Below are 25832 nucleotides of genomic sequence, written 5' to 3'. Positions count from 1 at the left end.
AGCTCACCAGTCCTGCCTTCCGTCTTCTGAAAAATCTTCTTCCCCTTTCTTCTATCCCTAGTTCCTTCTTTACCCAAATATTACTCATGCCCAGCTTTCGTTATCATGGTCCAGGTTTTGAATCTTCTGTTTTTTTTTTTAATTAAAATATAATTATATCAGCTCCCTCCTTCCCTTTCCTTCTTGCCACCCTTCCTGTGCGACTTTCCTTTCAAAGTCACGGTCTGCATTTCTTTAATCATTGTGTAAGTGTATTGTGTGTGTGTGTGTGTGTGTGTGTATATATATATATCCCCTAAATATATCTATATATGTATATATCTATATCTATATCCCCTAGATATATATATATATATATATACCCTAAATGTTATATATATTTATATTTCTATATATACATCACATATATATATGTGGTGTATACATATGTAATGTGTATAAACACACACACACACACACACACATATATATATATATATATATACCCCCTAAATATATAAATATGTCATGCCTAGTCTATATAATGTTATTTGTATGTATATGATTGATTTCTGGGCTAACCACTTGGTATTGAATAACCAACTGGGGAGTCTTCCCTGGGGAAAGACTATTTCTCCCACTCTTTGCATTCCTTAGTTGCCTGTAGTTTTCAGTCCAGGGGTACAGCCCTATGAGGTTTCCCCCTTTCATGTTACATGTCTGTTTGTGTTGTCCCAGTTCAGATCTTGTTTAGGCAGCCACATTGATGAGGCTGTTTGAAATAAAGAACTTCTGGAACTCCTGAAATGGAGGGCTGGTGCTGAAGTACTGTACAATGTGAGTTTTAATAGATCTTTGACACCTCATTGACACCAGTGTTTCTCACAGTGTGGTCTCTGACCTAGAAGCATGGTAACCTTTTAGGAATGCACATTCTCAAGGCTGGCCCTAACCTTATGACTTAGACCATGGGGTGGGTCTTCCCCATAAGTGCTTCAGCAAGCTGACTGATAGATTTGTTGCATGAGCCCCCTTGAGCACTGCTAGGTTATAGTACTCATAGATAAATGGAAAAATGGCAGAGAGCATACACTGTGTGCTTCCATTTTCACAAATTCACTTGTATATGTGTAAAATATCTCTGAAAAGATACAGAAAACACAGGTGATATTGGTTGTCTTTGGAGACTAGACTATCTAGGAGACAAGGTTTGGGCAGTGGTGTTTTGTTTTGTTTTACTTTATTTTGTTTTGTTGTGTTTTATTATACTTGTGTGGTACTAAGGACTAAACCACAGAACTAAAGCATGCTGGGTAAAGGTTCCTTCCATGCAGTTAAGTTCCTGACCCTGTCTTTCCACTATGCATCCTTTGTGTCTTCTGAGTTTGGACCAGTTGGTGTAGTACTTGTCACGTAGAAGATAAAAATTACAAAAGTCCTTGTCTAACTTTATTAGTTATTTAGTTATTTCCTCCTTTCTGTGATGTAATACCTGATAGAAACCCCTTAAGGGAAGAAGTATTTATTTGCTCTCTGTCTCGAGGGTTCAGCCCACAGCAGCTTGGATTGATGTGTTTGGGTGATGTCGTGGAGGCCAGAGTGTCTTAGATAGGAAGTTGAGAAAGTGGGCAGAGCAAGGGGCAAGATGAGGCCTCGGTATCCTCCAGGGGCCCCATCTCCTACACTGACCCCTTCGCAATAACGCCTTCTAACGCCTTCATATACGAACCTATAAAGAAATCAATCTGTTGATCATGCCAGAGCCTTGTGATGCAGTTATCTCTGGAAATGCCCTCACAGACCATCCCACGGGTCACTCTTAATCCAATCGGGCTGACAGACCACCCACCGCACACACCATCCCATCTCCACCTCCCTCATTGGCTTTCTTGCTTTCCTCCCAAATGGCCTCTTTAAGCCAATCAAATGTGTCTCTCCAGTGTCCCCTGGGGGTGGGTGTCATTTCCCTGACATGGACATTTACTTGTTTCTGTGCTTCCATCTGGTCTTTAACTGGAGTCACTTCACTCTGTAAGGTCGGGCCCCTTGCTGCTTCTTTGGGGAAGACTTGCCCCACACCCTCCCTGTCTCAGCCTTCCCTGACCCTCAGCTTCTGGGGTAACACCCCTCCCTCCCCGTGGATGCCGACTTGCCCTAGCAGTTTTGAAGGTTCTTCCTACCAATCAGTGAGCCTGCAGACTGGTACCTAAGAATCTGAGCAAATAAATGTATGGTGGACACAGGGGAGGCGGCCAGACTAGGAGCCATGACCAGTGAACAGGCCGAGAATCAGAATGGCCTCAGGAGAAGAGGAGTGAGGAAGCCTGGGAGAAGGAGGGGTACAGAGCGCTGGGGTACAGGGGTGCAGAGGGGCAGGAGGAGCTGGGAGTGGTTGTGCCATAGTCAGCACTCCCAGGGACTGCAGGAAGGGCGCTCTCAGCTGGAGGCTGTGGAATTTCATTTTATTGTGAACAGCGAGCTCTGTGGGGATATTATGGGATGGAGTGTGTGACACGGAAAGGTCTCACTCGGGCTGGCAGGAGGGCAGGTTGCCCTACCGACGAGCTTTTCTTATTAAAACTAAGTCAGGGGTGAAGGTGTTTTTTAATATTAAAAGAATATGCCCCAATGGCCATATGTCCCTCACCTCCGTCCACCCAGGGAAAGCAGCTGACATTTTCTGCACATTTTAACTTTCTAGCCAAATAATGAAATAATCATATTGGCTCCTCTGTCACAGGATTCATTTTATCTCATTCCCAGGCTTCAGAATTCATCTCATATTTTAATCTGTTTTGAGCTCTTTTCAATTGCCTTGGAGATAGAGCCAAAGGTTCCCTGAACTTGTGTTGCCTGGAGTTGTTTGGTTTAGGCTCCTGTGGGGTATTTTCTTTAATAACATGGTCCATCTTACAGAAGCAGCAGGAGCGGCGGGGGTTGGAGTCAGGGCTCAGCCTGCGCTCTGTGGCTCCCCGATAGTGAATTAATGTCCAAATTCCAACTCTGGGGATTCTCATCTTCTGCCCTCCGTGTGTGGCACCCTCCCTTCTCCGTCGTATTAATTCTTAAAAGGCCACCTTCCTGCAGACGCACACTCCAGCTGCTTGAAGAAGCATCCCTCCGCCTTGGAGATCAAGTACGTTTAGTGCCCACCAGCAGTTCTGCACCCCACCCACCCTCCCCTGCAAGGCACGGGGCCTCAGTGCTTCCCACTGGTGATCTGCTGGCTCTCGGACAGCAGTTCTTCTGTCCCCTGGGTGAGGCTGAGGTGAGAAGAAAACAAGTCACCTGCCCCAGAACCACAGGCCACTTTAGGTCGGTGCCACCCTTTCATCCAGGTGAACTCTTGGGCAAAACATTTGATTATTTTATGATTTAGTTTCACTCGTGATCTCCCATTCTGTGTGTTCAGGTCAGAGTTTCCATGGAGACAGCAGAGCTGGCTGTGATTAGTCCCAGCACTCTAAGAAGCAGAGGCAGGGAGGTCTCTTAAGTTCAAGACCAACCTGATCTAGAGTGTGAGTTCTGGGCTAGCCAGAGTTATATGATGAGATCTTTTCTCAACAACGCAGAGGGAGAGTAGCCGAGGGTGAGAGTCACTCCTGCTGCCTCAGTGGCACTTCGGTGGCACTGTGCATAGCTGTGGGTCATTCATGGTGTCTTTTTCCTCATGAGCCACTCACTATAGACAGAATCAGCTTGGACTAAAAGGCAGGGGGCCTTCTGCACCTGTCATAGAGCCAAAGGCTGCTTTGGGAGGTCGGTGCTGCTGCCCGTGGTTCCGCAGGTAGCAGCAGAACCCCGCCACTCTCCTCTGACTTAGTGAGCTTGAATGGCGGTGAGGAAATAGAAGAGATCAGGTGAATTGTTCTGCTCGTGGTTCTGGAGGCTGGAGGTCTAAGGTCAAGGCGGATACAGCGAAGGTGAAGATCTGCTTTCCCGTCACAGATGGTGTCTTTGGATGTGTCCTCAGATGCTGGAAGGCAAAAAATCTAGTTTCTTCAGCCCTCACAAGGGCATGGACCCATTCCTGAGAGCTCCACTATTGGGACCTAATTCTCTTCAAAGAGATTAGGTGCTCTTACGACAGGAGTTAGGATTTCAGCCCATGAAGCTTGGGGTGGGGGTGGGGGGGGTTATAAGTATTCAGACCACAGCAGGCTTGAAAGCACATTTGTCATGAGATTGCCAGGGAGGAATGCACATAAATCTAGGAAGAACATTCAATGGTGGTGGTGGGAGGGGAAACTCAGGAAGGGTGGCCCAGTGAAAATGGAGATGCTCAGATGTGCAAAAACCTTGGTGACAGGGAGGGACCAGACATCCTCCTGCTCCAGATATTCCTCAGGCTACAAGGTCTGGTGCCCTAGTTCAGTCAGGATGGCTGACTTTGGAGCAGGTGGTTTGCATCTTTCAGTCCCTGCTAATTCATCTGCAAAGGGAGGAAAAGGGATGGAGGCCCATCTTCTGGGTGTAGCCCTGCAGAGAGAGGCAAGCACACCCAGCAGGGGTCATCGCCTCAGGGTAGATCAAACTGTGCCTGTGGAAGAGTGGGCAACTTACCCATTGCTTTCTCCTGCTACACTGGTCTAGACGACTCTAAACCTGCAGCCTCCTCCCCCTTCTGGCTTACAACAGGAGCCCTTCTGGATTCCAGAAGGCACCAGTGTGTGGCTGCCCTTGCTCTCCTCTCCCTCTTCACTGCCCAGGGCATTCGAGGAGAGCAGAACCAGGAGACCAGGCCACCAGCATTCCCAAGGCAGCTGTGTGCCCACAGGCATCGAGGGAACGTGCTTGCTGGGCAATGCACTGGCATGTTTCAGTTGGGTACTGGCGTCTGGAGTGTCCCATCCTATTAAAGGGAAGCATGCGAGTTTTGTGCTCGGTAGCAGATTGCGTAAGTGAGTCACACCAGGGTCTTGTGGGATCTGAGAAGTGAGAGCGGAAGGCAGGACAGTGCACGTCTGACGCGTGGGAAGATGGGTTATGAAGACTGACTCCACCATCACTCACCTCAGGACTCTGGGATGGGAGGCCACCTGTGTTCCCAAATCTGACTTCCCCACCTGTCAAAACTGAAGTCTTTGTGCCGGTCTCACATCACAGGACCACCAGAGACCAGTTGGGAAGTCATTTTGTGAAACTAAGACTTCTATCCCAATGAAACATTGCACCAAAGGGTCTGCACTGTCGGCGGTGACATGGGGACAAGTGGCTTAATACCATAACCCACGGGCTTTGCCTGGCTCTGGGAAAACACATGTCCTCAGTTTTCAGTCACCTGCCCAGGTTTCCCTACTGTGTGTACTAGATCTCATTATGGTAGTACAGGTAGCCAGACCTCTTCTTGATATCCTCTGTTCGAAGTCCATCTCCTCCTCCTTCCCCTGGCTCTGTCCTCTCAGGATAAAACAATGCATGCTTCACTCTGGGAGAAGTATAGTCCACACCCCTCTGGCCCTCCAGCTCCCACTCACTTGCCAGTTTCTGACGGCAGATTTAAGGACTTGTGCCCGGTGGAGTCCTCCCTGTTTTCTGTCTCTCTCTCTCATTACTCCCACAGGTTGCCTTCTGTCATTACTCGGATGGCTACCCTATGTGCACGTTTGATGCTCCTCCGCTCTTCTGTATCGCTTCCCTCCTATGCCGTGTCTGGATGACCGTCGAGTCTTAGGGACTGTCTTAGTGCTCCATGCACCTACCTTGCTTTAGGCTCTCAAATTTCTCTCAGGGACTGTAAAACTAGTCCCTTATGGGGTCCTGGCCTCTTCCTCTGACTCCCTCTGTCTTCCAGAGTCAAGTCCAACCTAAAGTTCCCTGGAAATCGATTGTCCTACCCAGCTGCAAAGTTTCTGAGCCACAACAATGGTCTGTTAAGATAGCAGCAATGTTACAATAGTGATATATATATCATATATATCATATATATATATATATATATATATATATATATATATATACATATCTTTGATAGATATATCTTTGAAGTAATCGACAGCTGTCTAATTGGACTTAAGATTTCCTAAATAGGAGGGGATTTGTGCCTGGTGCTATAAGCATAGCCAACTACAATGGTGGTACAATTATAGGCGCTGGAAGAGATCTTAATACGGCCACTTTCCCAAACCAACATAATCTCTAACTGCATTCTAAGTACTTATCTTTATTCCCACAGGTAGATGTAGCTCTCATCCATTATCAAAGAAGCTTCCTTTTTGCAATAGATAGAGATTATTACAGAAATCCAGAATTGGTCAAAGTGCAGAGAAGCATAGATAGTAGGGTGCCTGACCCTGAATTTATATATCTACAATACAACTCCTCTATGTAGGACTTGGGGGATATTATACAGGATGGGGCAGAAAGACTGTAAAAGCATCAGGATATCTGCTGCCAGTTAGTGTGTTCGATATAAGACAGGGAAGCTGCACCCATGAATTCTCAACAATATGAGCTCACAAGCAAGGCCTGAATAATGACAACATCAGGTGAGGTGACAATGTAAATTCAGGAAATCTCATAAGGCCCCACCCGTACTTGAAGGGCTCCAGACAATTTCTGGTGGCTGAGGGAGGGAGGATTGGTCTTCTCCAGGCCTGAGCCCCCTGACAGATGATCTAATCCCAAGCAGGTCAGCCCTAAATGCATATACATATGAGCTGTACTAATTGAACTCAGAATATGTATATATTTATATAATAATAATTATTATTATTAAGAAAAGGTCCAGATGTTGAGGAGTGAGGGGGTACAGGAGGAGTTGGAAAGGAATGAGGGGGTGTGAAATGATGTAAAAATGATGTATACAATTATCAAAAACATTTGATAATAAAAAAAAAAGACCTGCCATCACACCCAGACCAGGCTGAGTGTGGTGTATGTGTGTGTGGGGGGGGGGGGGGGGGTCCAAGAGGGTGGAGAAAATCCTAATTCTCCCATCAGTCTCATCTCCCATCTGCGTTGAGGTGGGTGGGCCATTCCTTGTTTCTAGGATTGCTCAGAGATAGGAATGCATCTGCTGCCTGTCACGTGTAACGGTGCAACCACCTTTACTTCCTGTTAAACTGTCCCGTGTCCCATGTGGGTATACAGTATAGGACTGCAATCTCATCTGTTACCACATGGCCCCTGCTGGTTTCTTTGAAAATTGTACTTTGATATTTTGGTCTTCATGGTATCTTGGTGCTATGTCTTTCCTGGGTGCTTTTCTTTACCCTAACATAGAAATGACAAAAAGGAAGAGAAAGTCGGGCTTGTCATGGGGAAGGGAAGGGACAGAGTGAGCCTCAGATTCCAGTTCTGGGTGAATGGGTGTGTATGCCTGAGGCTGGAAGGCTTTGAGCAGTTCATCAGCCCCCTGGCTTTGGCAGGACCTCCCTACCTGTCTGTACCTGTTGTTGACCTGTACCTGTTGTTGTTGTGGGGTGGAGCACTGGGCTGGTTCTGCTCAGTGAGTCCTGAGTGTGTGTTTCTCTTCCAGGAAGGCACACACTCCTCCAGAGCTCACAGGACAGTCAGCAGTGTTCTAGATGGTGTCCCTGCCCCAGGTTGGTGCTTTGTGTTACCCACAGGCAGAGTCCCTGTGGGTCTTCAGCTATGGAGGGAGAGATGGACCTGATGTGTTCTTATTAGCTGAGGAGACAAAGTCCGTGTGTTTAAAGGACTGTGTATTCCTGTGGTTGTGCCACTATCACCACTGTCTGATTTCAAGTGTTTTTATGACTTCAGAAACAAGTCCCGCATATAGCAGCACAGAACCATAGAGCTATTCAGAGTTCCTGTGTTTGTTGTTACAACAGCACAACCCAACCTGCCCTGATTGGCATGGCCACTGGCTGTATACCCGGAGGATGTGTACTGCACCTCATACTCATGTCCCGTGACTTTAGCTTAGGGCAAATCAGGGGAAAGTTGGTGTGGAGAGGAGACCTGCATGGTGGCTTGATATTTTCTCTACGTGTGTAGACACATATGGAGACACCAAAATGAACTTGTGTCTCCTCAAACCTGAGCTATCCAGGAGCCTTTGTTAGTAGCTCAGTTAACTGGTTCTGGGAGGTAGGAAGGGCTTGCCAGAATGGGTGAGGGCGTGTCTGAATGTCTCTGTGGGTCCTTGTGGAGCCTGGTGGTCCCATCTGTGCTTCAGGGAAGGCCTCCTGTTCCTACACTACCTGAGCACTACCTGAGCACTTGGGGAGAGCCCCCTGCAGCCTGAGCCCCCTGCAGCCCCCTGCAGCCTGAGCCCCCTGCATCCCGAGCCTTCTGCAGTCGGAGTGAACACAGTGTTTCCTCCTTGTTGCTCTTCATGGTCTCCTTTTCAATGTCGCCTCCTCTAATTCCATGTAAAGGCTTTTGAGAGACGGAGGAAAACCGAGAACAGACATTCTGTTTCCAGTCCCCCTTCCTCCCAGGGGCCTCTGAGAAAAACCAAAAAGGTGAATGTTGCCTTTGTGACCCCCCCTCCTGCTCCCCCACTCCCCTCCCACGGGGTGGGGGCTGCCTTCCCTATGGGAGACTGTGTGCTTTCAGCAGACATGTTCTCTCTGCCCTTTGGAACCACCTGCCAGTGCGTTTGAGGATGACGACCTGGTTAATGACGGATTTCCTCTCAGCACATATGTTGAAGACAACAAGCCTGGGTGTTTGTTCACCCCAGTGCCTGAATGTTCTCACATGTCCAGCATGGAGCATGAAGAGGTAGGGTCGGGTTCCTGGTCAAGGCCTGTCCCTGTCTCTAGGCTCTTCCAGGGCTGTGTTTGTACTTCGATGTCTCTGGTAGTAGCATCGTGTGTTAGGAACTGCCTGAAGACCTAGGCTGTAGGTATGGTGGGAATCAATAAAGAAAATGCCAAGTCACCCGTCAGCTTCTGACTTCCCATCTGTGGGAGAAGGTGGGAGGGCCATTGGCTGGTTCTCCTCCAGTTGTCAGTGATGGAATGACTGTGGAAGGTGGTAGTGTTTGGGTTCCCAGCTTGTCCCTGATAGCCTGGAGTCTGGCCCCTCATTTGCTGCTTGCCTGGCCTGTTCATCCACCCATATCTGCCTCAGGAGATAGGATAAAGGCTGTTGTGTGAGCAGGCTGTGATAAAGCATGGGGTGGATCGTAGGGGCCCTCCCTGGTGCTAAATTCCTGAACATACTCTGTTTTGTGTTGGAAATCGTTTGCCATGGCTGGCGGCAGCCAGGAGAATCACTGGACTGGGAGACAGGGACATTGTTAAGCTCTAATTGGATGCTGAATAATTTAACCGCCCAGTTAGCAGGACCAGGGAGAGGCTATGGCGTACTAGTGCTCTTGGAGGATGCTAAGGCTGCCTGGCCTACGCTATTTGCCCGCAGCCTGGGCACAGCTTTCTGTGCTGCTTCTTTTGATCACCCCTAAAACCAAGGTGGAATGGGTGTGTGTCCGTCCAAGGTGGGCAGTCACAATTGTTGCAAAAACTGTTTGGCTATTCAGAAGCAATGGCAAGGACACCCTAAGGCACCTGAATCTGAGTGCTTTTCAAACTCAGGTGTGTCTAAGTTGTTTGGTGACCTGCTAAAGCAGATCTTGGGCCCCACCTCCATGGTGTCCTATTCAAGAGGGGTGCGATGTGGCACAGAAAGACCACATATGACAAGTTCTCAAGTACTGCTTGCTGTTACTGGTCCCCTTTAAGGGTCTTGCTACCCTCCCAGACCCCTGGACTTAATCATTCCCGGGATACTTATAGTCCTCACCTATCCCAATCAACCCTAATTAAGAGAACATGTGGTTCACGTGCCTGGGATGTGGGGGAGCAGGGGAGGCTAAACACCAAGAAAGTCAGGCATTAGGAGTGAGCATCGCTGCTGATGGAGGAGGAAGGCTGGGGGGCGCGGGGGGGGGGGGGGAGAGAAGGTGTGTGTGTCCCTGGCCTGGGTCAGGATAAGAACCCTGGTCCGTAAGCCCAAAGCAGGCCTTAGTTCATGAGCAATCTCGTGGTGTGGTTTCAAGGCTAGATGTCACAGTTTTTCTATTCTTTTAGACCCTCCCTGTCATTCCCAGAGTTCTTAGAGGCTGATTTTATAAATCAGAGATGCCCAGGAAGAAAAGTAACAACTTTATGACAACACTATTGAGTCACCTTGAGGGCGATGCCTCTCACCTCTCAGGGCCTGCGGATCATGGACCCAAGATGAATGAACGTTGACGGACTTAGAGGCAAAGTGGTAAGGGCTAGGAACAGCAGAGGCCAACCTTGGCCTGGGCACCATCTACATTCTGAGGTGTCTTGGAGTTTCTGCTCTGGCACCTGTGTGCCCCACCTCTTCTCAGGAGAGCACTGAGACCGGCCTGTCATCTTGGCCTTAATCACTGGTGTCCTTTAAGTGGAGGAACAAACGCAGCTACTCATGTTTGCACAGCTGAAGCTCGACAGGGCTTAGGAGGTGTGAAAGACACAAAGCCAACAAGGAAGATGGAGCCCTGAGATTTATCTTCTAGAGGTCAAGAGAACATCTATTGTTTCCCACCGTGTCCTTTGTCAGTGGCTGTGATATGCTGGGAAACGGGCAAAGGGGGAATGTATTATCTCTGTGAGTCCTCCTTCTCCTGGTTTTTCATGGCGAGGAGGTACCACTAAGCTCCCCACAGACACTTCTCAAGCCTGCCTGCTGTCTGTTTCCAGTGCCACTGAAGGGCTTCACTCAGGGGCCCTCACTCCCCTGTACCCCGCATGTCCTGCTCTCCTCACACCACACAGGCCTCCCCTACCTCTGTCCCAGCCTTGTGGCTTCTTCCTGTGTGTGTTGGAGGAGAGGCTGCAGTGGACACAGCCAGGCGACATGTCTGTGCTGTATCACTTAGAAACTGGACGCGCCTCAGGGCTAATCCTGCCAACACCATCTCAAGGTGACATGGAGCAGTGGGTTCATCCTAAGGAACAAAGCAGCCACGCAGCCGCGTCGGCGAAGAGCTGGCAGCCAAAAGCATGGGCCTCGGGATGAGCAGATGGTTCCCATCCACTTGGCCCATCGACAGGCTATGTGACCTCCGGTCGATTACTCTTCGGAACATCTGTTAAAATGGGATTTGGACCAAGACCTAGGGTGACCCAGGGATGGGTGTGTCTGGGACTGAGTTATAATCTGGGCCTGCCTTCGAGTCTGGCTCCGGTGTCACATGGCCTAAATATTCCTCTCCTCTCATGGGAACGAAGGCAGTGAAGCAGAGCTAGGTATAGTTCCGGGGCAGGGTTGTTTTCACAGCACTTGAACGTACCCACCGAGACTCCGGGCTCCTGGTATTAGTCTCTGGCAAAGTTTGCACTCTTTTATAGTCCTGGCTCGTCTTGGTGCTACCGTGCTACTCCCAGGCCAGGGAGGCGGGGATATGGGCTGGCACAGTCTGCCAAATCTTCATGCCAACCCTCTTGATGGGTGGAGGCTTGATCCAGGAGAGCTGAGATCTTCCAGGCTTCCCATTCTTTCTCTGATGCCTCACTTTCTAGTTTCCGTCCTGATCCTTGCATTCTTGGTCTCAAAGTGATGTCTCCATTTTGTCCCCAGAACCTTCCTTTTTAATTTTTTTTTGTTTTGTTTTGTTTCTCCGAGACAGGGTTTCTCTGTGTAGCCCTGGCTGTCCTGGAACTCACTCTGTAGACCAGGCTGGCCTCGAACTCAGAAATCCACCTGCCTTTGCCTCCCAAGTGCTGGGATTATAGGCGTGCTTTTCCCCTTTCCAGGTCTCCCCTTTGGAAACCCCTATCCCATCCCCCTCCCCCTGCCTCTATGAGGGTGCTCCCCCCCCACTCCCGTCCGCCCACCCTGGCATTCCCCTACACTGGGGCATGGAACATCCTCAGGCCCAAGGCCCTCTCCTCTCACTGATGTCCAACAACAGTACTACCATATATATGGCCAACGCCATGGGTCGCTCCATGTGAACTCTTTGGTTGGTGGTCCAGTCCCCCAGTGCTCTGAGATGCCTGGCCTGTTGACACTGTTACTCCCTCCATGGGGCTGCAAACCCCCTCAGCTCCTTCAGTCCCTTCTCCAACTCCTCCATTGGGGACCCCTGGAGCTCAGTCCAATGGTTGAATGCGGTCTTCCTTCTCTGTATTTGTCAGGTTCTGGCAGAGCCTCTCAGGAGACAGCCGTATCAGGCTTCCATCAGCGAGCACTTCCCTGCATCCACAGTAGCATCTGGGTTTGGTGGCTGTATATGGGATGGATCCCCAGGTGGGGCAGTCAGTGGATAGCTTTTCCTTTAGTTTCTGCTCCACACTTTGTCTCCATGTTTCCTCATTTGAGTATTTTGTTCACCCTTCTATAAAGCACTGAACCACCGACATTTTGGTCTTCCTTCTTCTTAAGCTTCATATGGTCTGTGAATTAAATCTTCGGTATTCTGAACTTTTGGGCTAAAATACATTTATACCATGTTTGTTCCTTTGTGACTAAGTCACCTCATTTAGGATGATATTCTCAAATTCCATCTATTTGCCTGTGAATGTCATGAAGTAGTTGTTTTTAATAACCGAGTAGTACTCCATTGTGTAAATGTACCACATTTTCTGTATCCATTACTCTATTGAAGGATATCTGGGTTGTTTCCAGCTTCTGGCTATTATAAATAAGGCTGCTATGAACATAGTGGAGCATGTGACCTTATTATATGTTGGAGCATCTTCTGGGTATATGCCCAGGAGTGGTATAACTGGGTTCTAAGGTAGTACTATGTCCATTTTTCTGAGGAACCACTAGACTGATTTCCAGAGTGGTTGTACCAGCTTGAAATCCCACCAACAATGGAGGAGTGTTCCTCTTTCTCCACATCCTTGCCAGTATCTGCTGTCACCTGAGTTTTTTAACTTAGCCATTCTGACTGGTGTGAGGTGGAATCTCAGGGTTGTTTTGGTTTGCATTTCCCTGATGACTAAGGATGTTGAACATTTCTTTAAGTGTTTTTCAGCCCTTTGAGTTTCCTCAATTGAAATTTTCTGTTTAGCTCTGTTGCCCATTTTTAATAGGGTTATTTGGTTCTCTAGGTATTTGGTTCTTGAGTTCTTTGTATATACTGCATATTAGCCCTCTATTGGATGTAGGATTGGTAAAGATCTTTCCCCAATTTGTTGGTTGCCATTTTGTCCTATTGACCATGTCCTTTGCCTTACAAAAGCTTTGCAATTTTATGAGGTTCTATTTGTCAATTCTTGATCTTAGAGCATAAGCCATTGGTGTTCTGTTCAGAAAGATTCCCCCTGTTCCCAGGTGTTCGAGACTTTCTCCCACTTTCTCTTTTATTATATTCAGTGTCTCTAGTTTTATGTGGAGATTCTTGATCCACTTGGACTTGAGCTTTGTCCAGGGAGATAAGAATGGATCAATTTGCATTCTTCTACATGTTGAAAGCCAATTGAACCAGCACTATTTGTTGAAAATGCTGTCTTTTTTCCATTGGATAGTTTTAGCTCCTTTGTCAAAGATCAAGTATGTGGGTTCATTTCCGGGTCTTCAATTCTATTCCATTGATCTTCCTGTCACTGTACTAATACCATGCAGGGTTTTTTTTGTTGTTTTGTTTTGTTGTTTTTGTCACGATTACTCTGTAGTACAGCTTGAGGTCAGGGATAGTGATTCTGCCAGAAGTTCTTTTATTGTTGAGAATATTTTTTGATATCCTGGGCTTTTTGTTATTCCAGATGAATTTGCAAATTGCTCTTTTTAACTCTATGAAGAATTGAGTTGGAATTTTGATGGGGATTGCATTGAATCTGTAGGTTGCTTTTGACAAGATGGCCATTTTTTACACATTAAGCCTACTAATCCATGAGCATGGGAGATCTTTCCATCTTCTGAGATCTTCCTTGATTTCTTTCTTCAGAAACATGAAGTTCTTGTCATACAGATCTTTCACTTGCTTAGTTAGAGTCACACTAAGGTATTTTATATTATTTGTGACTATTGTGAAGGGTGTTGCTTTCTTAATTTCTTTCTCGGCCTATTTATCCTTTGAGTAGAGGAAGGCCACTGATTTGTTTGAGTTAATTTTATATCCAGCCACTTTGCTGAAGTTGTTTATCAGGTTTAGGAGTTCTCTGGTAGAATTTTTGGTGTCACTTAAGTATACTATCATATCATCTACAAATAGTGATATTTTAACTTCTTCCTTTCCAATTTGTATCCCTTTGACCTCCTTTTGTTGTCTAATTGCTCTGTTAATACTTCGAGTACTATATTGAATAGGTAGGGAGAAAGAGGGCAGCCTTGTCTAGTCCCTGAATTTAATGGAATTGCTTCAAGTTTTTCTCCATTTAGTTTGATGTTGGCTACTGGTTTGCTGGATATTGATTTTACTATATTTAGATATGGGCCTTGAATTTCTGCTCTTTCCAAGACTTTTATCATGAAGGGGTGTTGGATTTTGTCAAATGCTTTCTCAGCATCTAGTGAAATGATCATGTGGGTTTTTTTTCTTTGAGTTTGTTTTATGTAGTGGATTACGTTGATGGATTTCCATAAATTGAAATCCCTGGAATCTGCATCCCTAGAATGAAGTCTACTTGATCATGATGGATGATCGTTTTGATGTGTTTTTGGATTTGGTTTTCAAGAATTTTATTGAGTATTTTTGCATTGATAATCGTAAGGGAAATTGGTCTCAAGTTCTCTTTCTTTGTTGGGTCTTTGTGTGGTTTAGGTATCAGAATAATTGTGGCTTCATAGAATGAATTGGGTAGTGTTCCTTCTGTTTCCATTTTGTGGAATAGTTTGAAGAGTATTGTTATTAGGTCTTCTTTGAAGGTCTGATAGAACTCTGCACTAAACCAATCTAGCCCTGGGTGGTTTTTGTTTTTGTTTTGTTTTGTTTTTTGTTTGTTTGTTTGTTTTTTGTTTTAGTTGGGAGACTATTCATGACTACTTTTATTTGTTTAGAGGTTACAGGACTATTTAGATGGTTTATCTGATCCTTATTTAACTTTGGTACCTGGTATATGTGTAGAAAATTGTCCATTTTATCCAGATTTTCCAGTTTTGTTGAGTATAGGCTTTTGTAGTAGGATCTGATGATTTTTTGGATTTCCCCAGTTTCTGTTTTATATCTCCCTTTTCATTTCTGATTTTGTTAATTTGGATACTGACTCTGTGCCCTCTGCTTAGTCTGGCTAAGGGTTTATCTATCTTGTTAATTTTCTCAAAAGACCAGCTCCTGGTTTGGTTGATTCTTTGTATAGTTCTTTTGGTTTCTACTTGGTTGATTTCAGCCCTGAGTTTGATGATTTCCTGCCATGTACTCCTCTTGGGTATATTTGCTTCTTTTTGTTCTAGAGCTTTCAGATGTACTGTCAAGCTGCTAGTGTATGCTCTCTCCAGTTGGTTTTTTTGTTTTTGTTTTTGTTTTGTTTTTTTTTTTTGGAGGCACTCAGAGCTAAGATTTTTCCTCTTAGCACTGCTTTCATTGTGTCCTATAAGTTTGGCTATGTTGTGGCTTCATTTTCACTGAATTCTAAAAAGTCTTAATTTCTTTCTTTATTTCTTCCTTGACCAAGTTATCACTGAGTAGAATGTTGTTCAGTTTCCATGTGTATGTGGGTTTTCTATTGTTTTTGTTATTATTGAAGACCAGCCTTAGACCGTGGTGATCTGATAGGATGCTCTGGATTATTTCAATCTTCTTATAAGATGAGGCCTGTTTTGTGACTGATTATATTTTGGAGAAGGTACCATAAGGTGCTGAGAAGAAGGTATATTCTTTTGTTTTAGGATAAAATGTTGTATAGATATCCGTTAAATCCATTTGGTTCATAACTTCTGTTAGTTTCACTGTGTCTCTGTTTAGTTTTTGTTTCCATGATCTGTCCATTGATGAGAGTGGGATGTTGAAGTCTCCCACTATTATTGTGTGGGGTGTGATGTGTGCTTTGAGCTTTAGTAAAGTTTCTTTTTGAACGTGGATGCCCTTGCATTTGGAGCATAGATGTTCAGAATTGGGAGTTCTTCTTGGTAGATTTTTTTCCTTTGATGTGTCCTTCCTTATCCTTTTTGATAACTTTAAGTTGAATGTCGATTTTATTTGATATTAGAATGGCTACTCCAGCTTGTTTCTTAAGACCATTTGCTTAGAAAATTGTTTTCCAGCCTGTTACTCTGAGGTAGTGACTGTCTTTGTCACTGAGGTGGTTTCCTGTATGCAGCAAAATGTTGGCTCATGTTTATGTATCCAGTCTGGTAGTCTCTTGTCTTTTTATTGGGGAATTAAGTCCATTAATATTAAGAGATATTAAGGAAAAGCGATTGTTACTTCCTGTTATTTTTGTTCTTAGAGGTTATGTTTATGTGGCTGTCTTCTTTTTAGTTTGTTCAAAGATGATTATTTTCTTGCTTCTTCTAGGGTGTAGTTTCCCTCTTTGTGTGGGAGTTTTCCATTTATTATCCTTTGAGGTGCTGGATTTGTGGAAAGATATTGGGAAATTTGTTTTTGTCATGAAATATCTTGGTTTCTCCATCTATGGAAATTGAGAGTTTTGCTGGGTATAGTAGCCTGGGCTGACATTTGTGTTCTCTTAGGGTCTGCATGACATCTGCCCAGAATCTTCTGGCTTTTATAGTCTCTGGCAAGAAGTCTGGTGTAGTTCTTATAGGTCTGCCTTTATATGTTACTTGACCTTTCCCCCTTACTGCTTTTAATATTCTTTCTTTGTTTTGTGCATTTGGTTTTTTGATTATTATGTGATGGGAGGAATTTCTTTTCTGGTCCAATCTATTTGGAGTTCTGTAGGCTTCTTGTGTGTTCATGGGCATCTCTTTCTTTAGGTTAAGAAAGTTTTCTTCTATAATTTTGTTGAAGATATTTACTGTTCCTTTAAGTTGGGAATCTTCACTCTCTTCTATATCTATTATCCTTAAGTTTGGTCTTCTCATTGTGTCCTGGATTTCCCAAGATGTTTTGGGTTAGGAACTTTTTGCATTTTGCATTTTCTTTGACTGTTGTGTCAATGTTTTCTATGGTATCTTCTGCACCTGTGATTCTTTCTTTTATCTCTTGTATTCTGTTGGTGATGCTTGCATCTATGACTCCTGATCTCTTTCCTAGGATTTCTATCTCCAGAGTTGTCTTCCTTTGTGATTTCTTTATTGTTTCTACTCCATTTTTAGGTCGAGGATGGTTTTGTTCAATTCTTTCACCTGTTAGGTTGTATTTTCCTGTAATTCTTTAAGGGATTTTTTGTGTTTCCTGTTTAAGGGCTTCTACCTGTTTACCTGTGTTCTTATGTATTTCTTTAAGGGAATTATTTATGTCCTTCTTAAAATCCTCTATCAGCATCATGAGATGTGATTTTTAAATTCAAATCTTGCTTTTCGGGTGTGTTGGGCTATCCAGGACTTGCTGTTGTGGGAGAACTGAGTTCTGATGATGCCAAGTAGCCTTGGTTTCTGTTGGTAAGGTTCTTGCACTTGCCTTTGGCCGTCTGGTTATCTTTGGTTTTAGTTGGTCTTGCTGTCTCTGGCTGGAGCTTTTCTCTCCTATGGGCCTGTAAGTCTGTGTCAGCACTCCTGGCAAGACCAGCTCTCTCCTGAGCAGGGTTTGGGTGGGTAGGTGGGTGGGGCTGTGCAACAGCCTTGGCTCCCAGGTATAGATGAAGACCCCAGCTGCGCCACTGTTCCTGTGCTCTGTGAGCTCCTGGCCGGTCCCATTTTGGACAGTTATTGGCGAGAAAGTGACGATCTCAAGAGTGAGAGCACTTCTGGGAGACATACTCTCTCCCGGTGGGACCTGTGCACAGAGGCCAGAACCTTCCTTTTTATGTAGGGAGTTTGGGGTGGTGGTGGGGCTTTCCACAGACACAACTAGCATGACAGAGCATAGACTATCTGCGCACAGGCAAACTGGAAATCTCATTTCTACTCATAAAGCCCAGGTTCCTTGCTGGCTGTATCACTGGGCACAGGAGAGAGTTGTGGGCTCAGTAGTTGGCTGGGGCAGGAAAGAGAAGAGGCTGCTGGTTATGTGGCGTGCAAAACCACATCAGTGGGAGTCGACTCTTCTCAGAGTGGAAAGAGCAAGGCAGAGGCACGGCTGCTTTGGGACCCGCGGGGAGAGAAGGGAGCATGCCCAAGCTCAGCTCTACTCAGTGGTCCTGGGTCTAGATAGAAGCCTGTCTCTGCCTCAGGGCTTCTTGGGGAGACAGGGGAGTGGGAACTAAGGCTTCTCTCTCATGTGGGAAGCCATAGGCAAGTAGAGTGATAATGGGGGTTGGTTTGCAGGAGTTGGGGTGAAAGTCTCATTTTCTTGTCTGGCCCACAGAAATGTCAGCTCCTCAGATGGTCTGTAAGTATGCTCTGGGAAAACCAGCCGGCAGGCAATACTACGATGTGCCCATTAGGGCGGAGGGTCACTGTCCCAGCGTCGGCTCTCAGGCAGTTCATAGCTGCAGTGTCAGAGCAGGGAAAGCGCCGGGAGCCTTGCTCCCAGGCTCTCTCTCCCCACACTGCTCAAGACCTGGTTGCCAAGCCTGGAACTGCATATCATGAACTAGGTGGGCTAATCCTGCTTTAGGCAGTCATGGCCAGACAGGTAGCATGGTGGCTGGGACCCTGAATTCACTGGCAAGATAGAGGAAGAGAAGCCAGCATGTCCGAGGCAGCGCCTGACAGTGAGATGAGACGGGAGATGCTGGGGTCTTGGCCTCCAAAGAGCTTGGCAGAAGATCTGTAAGTATGTATGAAAACGAATTTCACACCACACATTCTTCTCTACAAAAGGAAGAGAAGCCCGTACGTGTTTAAAAACATACTTCGAGCAGTAAGATTAAAATAAAATACACTTTCTTACTTAAGGAAGCGATGTTTAGTTATCTCAAAAAAAAAAAAAAATCACTTTTCTGCCTGAAGCGTTAGCATCAGAGTGAGAAGCAGTGAGGACTGAGAGATCACACAGCTCATCTCCAGATTCACAGATGGTGGAGCAGAGCTTCAGAGACAGGAGGTGACTTGCCCCAAGTTCTACAGTTTGGTGGATGCAGAACCAGGGCCCTGAGCTTGGCTCACTGTAGTACAAAATGAGTTTGGGGGTGATTGCAGCCTGGGTTTGAGCACCATGCATGGCACTGCAGACCAGGGTTAGGACTCTCCCCAGCCTCCCCAGGTCAGTGCCAAGATGAGGTGGGACCCTGGGGAGCTTGAAACATCAGTCTAGTTGATGACGGAAACATCAGGACAAGTTGAGACGGCACAATAAGGTAGGTGTCAGTCAGGACTGAGTGCTACTGGGAAGCCAGGGATGCTACCTGGGGTAGGTAGTTGAGAAGGGCAAATGGCCCAATATGTAACAAAGGCAAGAACATCCTCCTCTAGAATCTTCTGTGACAGCTGTGCCCACTTCTGGGCTCGCCTGGAACTATTCTGAAAGGCAGCAGGTAGCTCTGGAGACAGCGACAAAGAAGACACTGCCAGGTGCCCCTGTAATCTCACAGGAGCCTGCTCCCCGGCTCTGGTTTCTGCATTCTGTTTCTTGCAAGAGGGGCCAAGAGGGTTGCGAGTCCAGGCTGCCCGGCAGGTCTGCAGCAGCTTCGCACCCAGCTTCTCTCCACACACTTCCTATTTTTACTCTTAATAACCACGCTCAGGGTTACCAAGGTCTCCCTGTTGCTATAGTGAGAGGTGATGGCGCCAGCCTTCCAAAGCGCTGGACTCTTGCCTCTGAGGGAAAACACAATCCGAGTTGCCATATTGTGGGGTTTGACTGAGAAGATTTAATGCTCCGTTTTCCAGCCTTTGAAACAATGGCAGCTTGCGCTGAAAATATATATATAAAAAAATACATAAAACCTCAGTAACAAAGAATAATGGGCAGTTCTGGGGAGTGGACATCTGAGAATATATAGAAGATAAATTTGAAATTGCAAAGATGATAAAACTTCAGTAGAATATAGAAAATGACAAATAAATTAAAACGGTCATGGCTAACACAGCCCCCGTGGCTCCACCGACAGCCTCCATCAGTGGACCAGCATGCGCAGGCCAGTGCTGAAGACAGAACAGCTATGAGTAGGTCAGCTCTTGGGGAATGTGTTCCAGGGCTGCTTCCTGAAGAGTCGTGTGCACAGGTCAGGTAGCACACATAACTTCACACAGCACTCTCTGTTTCTTCCCCAGTGTCTCTCAAACCCACACGGTCACCCCTGAACCACCGCTGACTGAATATGTTCCTCCTCTGATGTGGGTGACTGGTTGCCTTGATTCCCGTTTCTCCACCAGCGTCCCTGTCTCCCCCAGGCTAGCATGGTCTCAGACCAGTGGAGTGACATGGCTGGCCCCAAGGAGATTATCAGAAATGCGCACCCCCATCTCACCTGGGTCTACAAGTCAGCATCTGTATCTGTGTTAAGACGAAGAGTCTGAGGATCTTTGATCTCAAGTCCACATCCCCCACTGCTGCAAGGCGGGAGGCAGAAACTAGGTGCACACACTGCTGGGCAGACAGGGGGAGTAAGGGACAAGTCTGCCCGGCCAGTGGGATTCCTGCAGGAGCGGGGCAGGGTGGGGATGGGGGTTGGAGGGGAGGAAATGTGTAAGATTGACAACTCAGATCAAAGATGGCTGCTTGGGGCAGGTGTGTGGGCTCTGGGAACACAATAGCCCTTCCCTTTCACTCCCATCTCATAGATGAAGACTCTAAAGCACAGAGAGGTTGGCATGCTTACTCAGGGTCACACAGCCCATGGGTGTAGTAGGACTAGGATACAAATGCAATTCCACAGTCTTTTTTTTAAATTTCTTTCTTTTATTGGATATTTTATTTATTTACATTTCAAATGTTATCCCCTTTCCAGGTTTCCCCTCTGGAAATTCCCTATCCGGTCCCTCCTCCCCCTGCTTCTATGAGGGTGCTCCCCCCACCCCCATCCCCACTCCCCGATTCCTGCTTCCCCACCCTGGCATTCCCCTATATAACCGCCCTCAGATGTGGCCCAGAGTTCCAGCTGAGCAGGAGGAGGAGGCCGGTTTGGGTTGCGCGAGAAACTGGCGCCTGTGTAGTCACTGATAGCCCAAGCCAGGATTCAAACTCAGAATGCTTTTAGGTACCAAACCGAGGGGCTTTCCACCTTGCACACTGAAGCATCCGAGGAACAGGCTCTCCTTCCACACTGACCCCTGATTCCACCCCTCCCCTCCCCACCCCTCCCCCCTCATGCACTCAAAGACAATTTCCTTCCTCTTTCATGGCAGGAAGATACAAAGGTAGACAACTGTTTTTCAAATCAGGAAGCGATAAAGCAATAAATCCAACTGTTCCCTTCTATAGCAAGTTACCAGGCCCGGAGAGCTCGGGTCCCTGCTGAGGCCATGCCCTGGATTCAGTGCTCTCTGCATGAATTGCACCTCTTTGTCCGGTGGCTCGGGTGCCTAGCCAGCCAGCACCATGAGGCCGACTTCCTAAATCAGTATCAATTCTGCCTAAAGCTTAGGCGTGAGATGCAGCTCACACACTGGGGTAGTATAAAATATCTGCTGGCTGGTCAAGATCCAAGCCGTGAAGAAGCCTGTCCCGAGACTCTTGAGACAGACAGCTGTCTTCAGGGACTTCCCTTTCCCACTTCCCAAGGGTGGCCACTTAACATAGCCCCTCTCCTTCATTCTCCTGCCAACCATTGGGTTGTGCAGGATCCCTGCCACAACAAGGCTATTTTTAACAAGGATCCCAGGCTTCAGGGAGTTGAGGAGAGGGGTAGAAAAAAAAAAGATTCTATTTGTATATCTTTAATCCATGCACATTTGAGAAGGCGCTGGCTTTCTCTTCCCTGCCGCAAGAGTTGTGGGCAATTGATCTCGCACTGGCCGCTCGGTAATCCTTTTTCTCCCGGTAACAAGGATGCAGGGTTTCCAGTGGCTGAGGCCATGCTCCCCACCGCCTGGCAGTCCCCTGATCCCACTGCCCCCAGCTTTCTCCTCTCTCCTCTCTCCTCTCTCTCAGCCCGCCTGGAGAATGCTTGCAGAGTCTCCTGGGCCAGGGAGGTCTGGGAACCTGACTCTCAGTGCCAAGCTCATATTTAGAAACGTCTCCAGCCAGACTTTGGCGCCCGTCCTACATGGGCTCTGGACAGGGAGGGGTGCACTCACAGCTACTGCCCTCCAAGCAGGCAGAGTCTGAGTAGGCAAGTCTCTATATGAAAATAAACATGTGGAGGGGCTGTGGGAACCTGTACTCCTTGGGCAAAAGGAGGTATGCATAGGTGGGCAGAGGACCACAGGGAGCAGGAAAAAAGATGTCACAAGCTCTTGGGGTGGGCAAATGGTGGTGGGGAAGGAGTTCCAGCTCTTGGCACCCTCTGCTCACTTTCTGCAAACCTTCCCCAGATACCCAGGGCATGCCCCTGTCTCAGAGGGACTCTCAGTGTGTTTCTGACAGAGTGTTCTGTCTTGCCATCCCCTTTCTGTTCTGACCTCACTAATCTGTGGAATAAGACACCAGGGCTGTTCCTTCTTCTCTCTGTGAAGGGCTGGGTCCTCAGTGTCTCTGATGGCGTTGGTGCAAAGTGTCCAGGGGAGCGGTCGGACACCCCCTCTGCTCTTCCTAGCCTTCCTGAAGAGCCTTCCGCTTTTGATGTCAGCGCATGGTGCTGGATAACGCCGTCGGACCCTGTATGGTTTGCACAGTAGCCCTCTCAGGTGACAGGCACCACCTCAGCCCCAGGAGCTCTCTCTTTAAAGCTAGTTCCTTTCAGAGGAGGTGTGCTGCAGCACTGGCTCTGCTCTTGAATGAGCACAAACCGGGCAGGCCCTGCATCTGCCCAGGAGTGGCCTGAGACCTGAGAGTTGCAGCTACGGGAGATGTGGGAGATGCAGCAGGTAGGAGGCTTTCGGCTAGAGATGCAGCCCAGCCCCCTGTCCCTCTGTAGCTCTGCCCCGAGACCACAGCCGCTTGCTCTTCAAATTCTCGCTGGAGAAGAGGCTGTGTTTCCACAGTTCCATTTCCTGAAGGATTGAGGAGATGACTGTCCGTCCTTTCCTCTCACCACAGGAAGGCCTCTGCGAAGGGTCAGGGAGACTGAGGAGACGTGTCTGTGTGCCCCAAATGATTACATGAGGGAATTACAAAGAGAAGCTCAGTCTCGGCCAGCAACCCCCAAATTGAGATGCAGGGCAATGTAAGAGGGTATCTCCGTGGGGCTCAGGGGCCCTCGGGACCAGCTCCCCCTTTTTACAAGAAAGTTCTGAGGGTCAGAGGAAGCGGGGAGGGTGCCTCAAACCCATCGACAAACCTCTGAAGCTGGAGGATGGTGAGATCTGGAGCCAAGCACAAGGCTGCCCTAGGTTCGCTCGCCCTTGGGAAAATTGCCTTTTCATACGGTTGGGGGTGGACATTGCGATTTTTCTTTGAGGGTTAATTGTTTGGCTGACAGCACAGATAATTAGGACTGAGAATCCTGGAGCGAGGGTGACAGCACCATCTGCTAGGAATATGTTTCAGCCCCACCCCACAGGAGGGCCAGGACGTGCCGGCCTTGCACACACATACCCGGGCCGCAGAGGTGTGGCTGTCCAGCCATTTGCTGTCAGTCCAGTGTCAAATGACCCAGCTGACTGTGTCACTGGTGGGCCAGGAGAGTGGCCTACTTTGTAGGGCAGTTCCTTCCCTTCCCCCGCTGCACACTTACATACATGGGGCTCAATTAGCAAGTACCCCTAATACGAGGAGCTGATTTTTGTTCCTCCTTGAGGTCTAATGTGTTGTGCCTGGTCCTCTGCTGGCCAGAGGCAGGCACAGGGTGCTAATGTTTGGGTTCATCTTCCTGTCTCCTCCGGCATCTGCCACTTGTCCTGGCCGGCTAGCCTTGGCCTGTGCTGCTTGCTCCAGAATCAGGCTAGTACAGGCTACCAAGGCCAGGAAGAATGACCTGGGTGGGAGTCCCATGTGTCAGAATCAAGCCGAGAAGCCTTTGCCCAGAGTGGGTGCCCCTTTCTTCACCTGGGCAGAAGCCTGTGGGTTACCTTCTCCTTTCCAGGTCTCAGGACTAGATCGCATGCACTGGAGAGCATACGGAGTGGACACGTGCTTTTCAAGGGGAATAATAGTACCATCCTGTCCTCCAGTGGCTCTTTGTCCACCCTGCTGCTTGTTGCCTCTTGAAGAAGGTCCTCAAGGGCAGCACTATGGGCCAGGTAGCAAGGAGGCTAGCGAGTCAGGAGCACCTAAATCGTGGCCAGTTCTCTTTGAGCCTGAGATGCTCCTCGATGTCTTTTCAGTTCATTGTCTCTGCTTCATGCTCTGTTCCCTGCTCCCTGCACCAGCACCATGCACCTGTGCCCCGTGCCCCTCACCTGTGCCCCTCACCTGTGCCCCTCACCTGTGCCCCATGCCCCTCACCTGTGCCCCTCACCTGTGCCCCTCACCTGTGCCCAATGCCCCTCACCTGTGCCCGTGCCCCTCATCTGTTCCCCATGCCCCTCACCTGTGCCCCTCACCCTGTGCCCAGTGCCCTTCACCTGTGCCCCATGCCCCTCACCTGTGCCCATGCCCCTCACCTGTGCCCCTCACCTGTGCCCCATGCCCTTCACCTGTGCACCTCACCTGTGCCCCTCACCTGTGCCCCTCACCTGTGCCCCATGCCCTTCACCTGTGCACCTCACCTGTGACCTGTTCCCTGTGCCCCTCACCTGTGCCCTGTGCCCTCACCTGTGCCCTGTGCCTCTCACCCTGTGCCCCATATACCTCACCCTGTGCCCCTCACCCTGTGCCCCATTCCCCGTGCCCCTCACCCTGTGCCCAGTGCCCCTCACCTATGCCCCATGCCCTTCACCTTGTGCCCAGTGCCCCTCACCTATGCCCCATGCCCCTCACCTGTGCCTGTGCCCCTCACCTGTGCCCATGCCCCTCACCCTGTGCCCAGTGCCCCTCACCTGTGCCCCATGCCCTTCACCCTGTGCCCAGTGCCCCTCACCTATGCCCCATGCCCCTCACCTGTGCCTGTGCCCCTCACCTGTGCCCATGCCCCTCACCCTGTGCCCAGTGCCCCTCACCCTGTGCCCAGTGCCCCTCACCTATGCCCCATGCCCTTCACCCTGTGCCCAGTGCCCCTCACCTATGCCCCATGCCCCTCACCTGTGCCTGTGCCCCTCACCTGTGCCCATGCCCCTCACCCTGTGCCCAGTGCCCCTCACCCTGTGCCCAGTGCCCCTCACCTATGCCCCATGCCCCTCACCTGTGCCCGTGCCCCTCATGTGTGCTGCATGCCCTTCACCCCTTTCTCCTTACTCCTCATAGCTTTCCCTAGGAGAAGACCCAAGGTATAACTATCTTACTACTCCCCGACTCCTTTTTGCTTCACTTTCTCTCAGCCCTCATCCTTTGGGGGTGACCTGACATTTAGACGAAATTAACCCAGCATGGGGAAGCGTGCTAGAAAAAAAATGACCTTGACCTCCCATTTACTGTGTGATATTTAGCCATCTTCTCAACCTCTCTGTGCTTCTCTTTCATCTTGGAAACAACTCCTCACAGAACTACTGTAAAACAGGATGCAAAAACAATTTCTAGGGTGCAGTCATTATACACGGGGCACGTAAAGTCATTGTCATCTTGTTCCAATGGTCCATGTAGGCAGAGGGAAGAATGTGTGTTCTGTGGTTCCTTTGCTACCTGTGCCTTGGGCGTGGTGCTTCCTCCTGGGCATCTGTGCTGTTCTCCATTCACAGCCCCCTCTCAGCAGCTGGTCCACCGAGGCCAAGAGGACCCGGAGTGCATCCCAGTCACGTGGGCAGCAGAGCTGCCCCAAGCCTGACGCAAGGGGCAGGGCTGCAGCCTGGGTGCTCCCAGTGCCTCCTCGAAGAACAGAAGCCACAGTCTTGGCCCTAAAATGTCCAGAATCAGTGGGAGAAGAGTCTTTGCC

The 25832-nt window shown here is 48.3% G+C and overlaps 2 protein-coding genes across 2 annotated transcripts in view; both read left to right on the top strand.

The window, feature by feature from the left end:
- Nucleotides 1–25832, top strand: part of Zbtb7c (zinc finger and BTB domain containing 7C) — a 332122-nt gene that overhangs the window by 57285 nt on the left and 249005 nt on the right. The window lies entirely within an intron of this gene.
- Nucleotides 24239–25207, top strand: LOC127664181 (uncharacterized). The gene has a single exon (XM_052156051.1). It carries the CDS (start codon nucleotides 24239–24241, stop codon nucleotides 25205–25207), a length of 969 nt encoding a protein of 322 aa, XP_052012011.1.

Source organism: Apodemus sylvaticus, chromosome 13 (assembly GCF_947179515.1).
Source record: "Apodemus sylvaticus chromosome 13, mApoSyl1.1, whole genome shotgun sequence".
NCBI classification, from domain to species: domain Eukaryota; kingdom Metazoa; phylum Chordata; class Mammalia; order Rodentia; family Muridae; genus Apodemus; species Apodemus sylvaticus.
The sequence above is the reverse complement of the archived record's forward strand: the minus strand, read 5'-3'. Positions and strand labels throughout refer to the sequence as shown.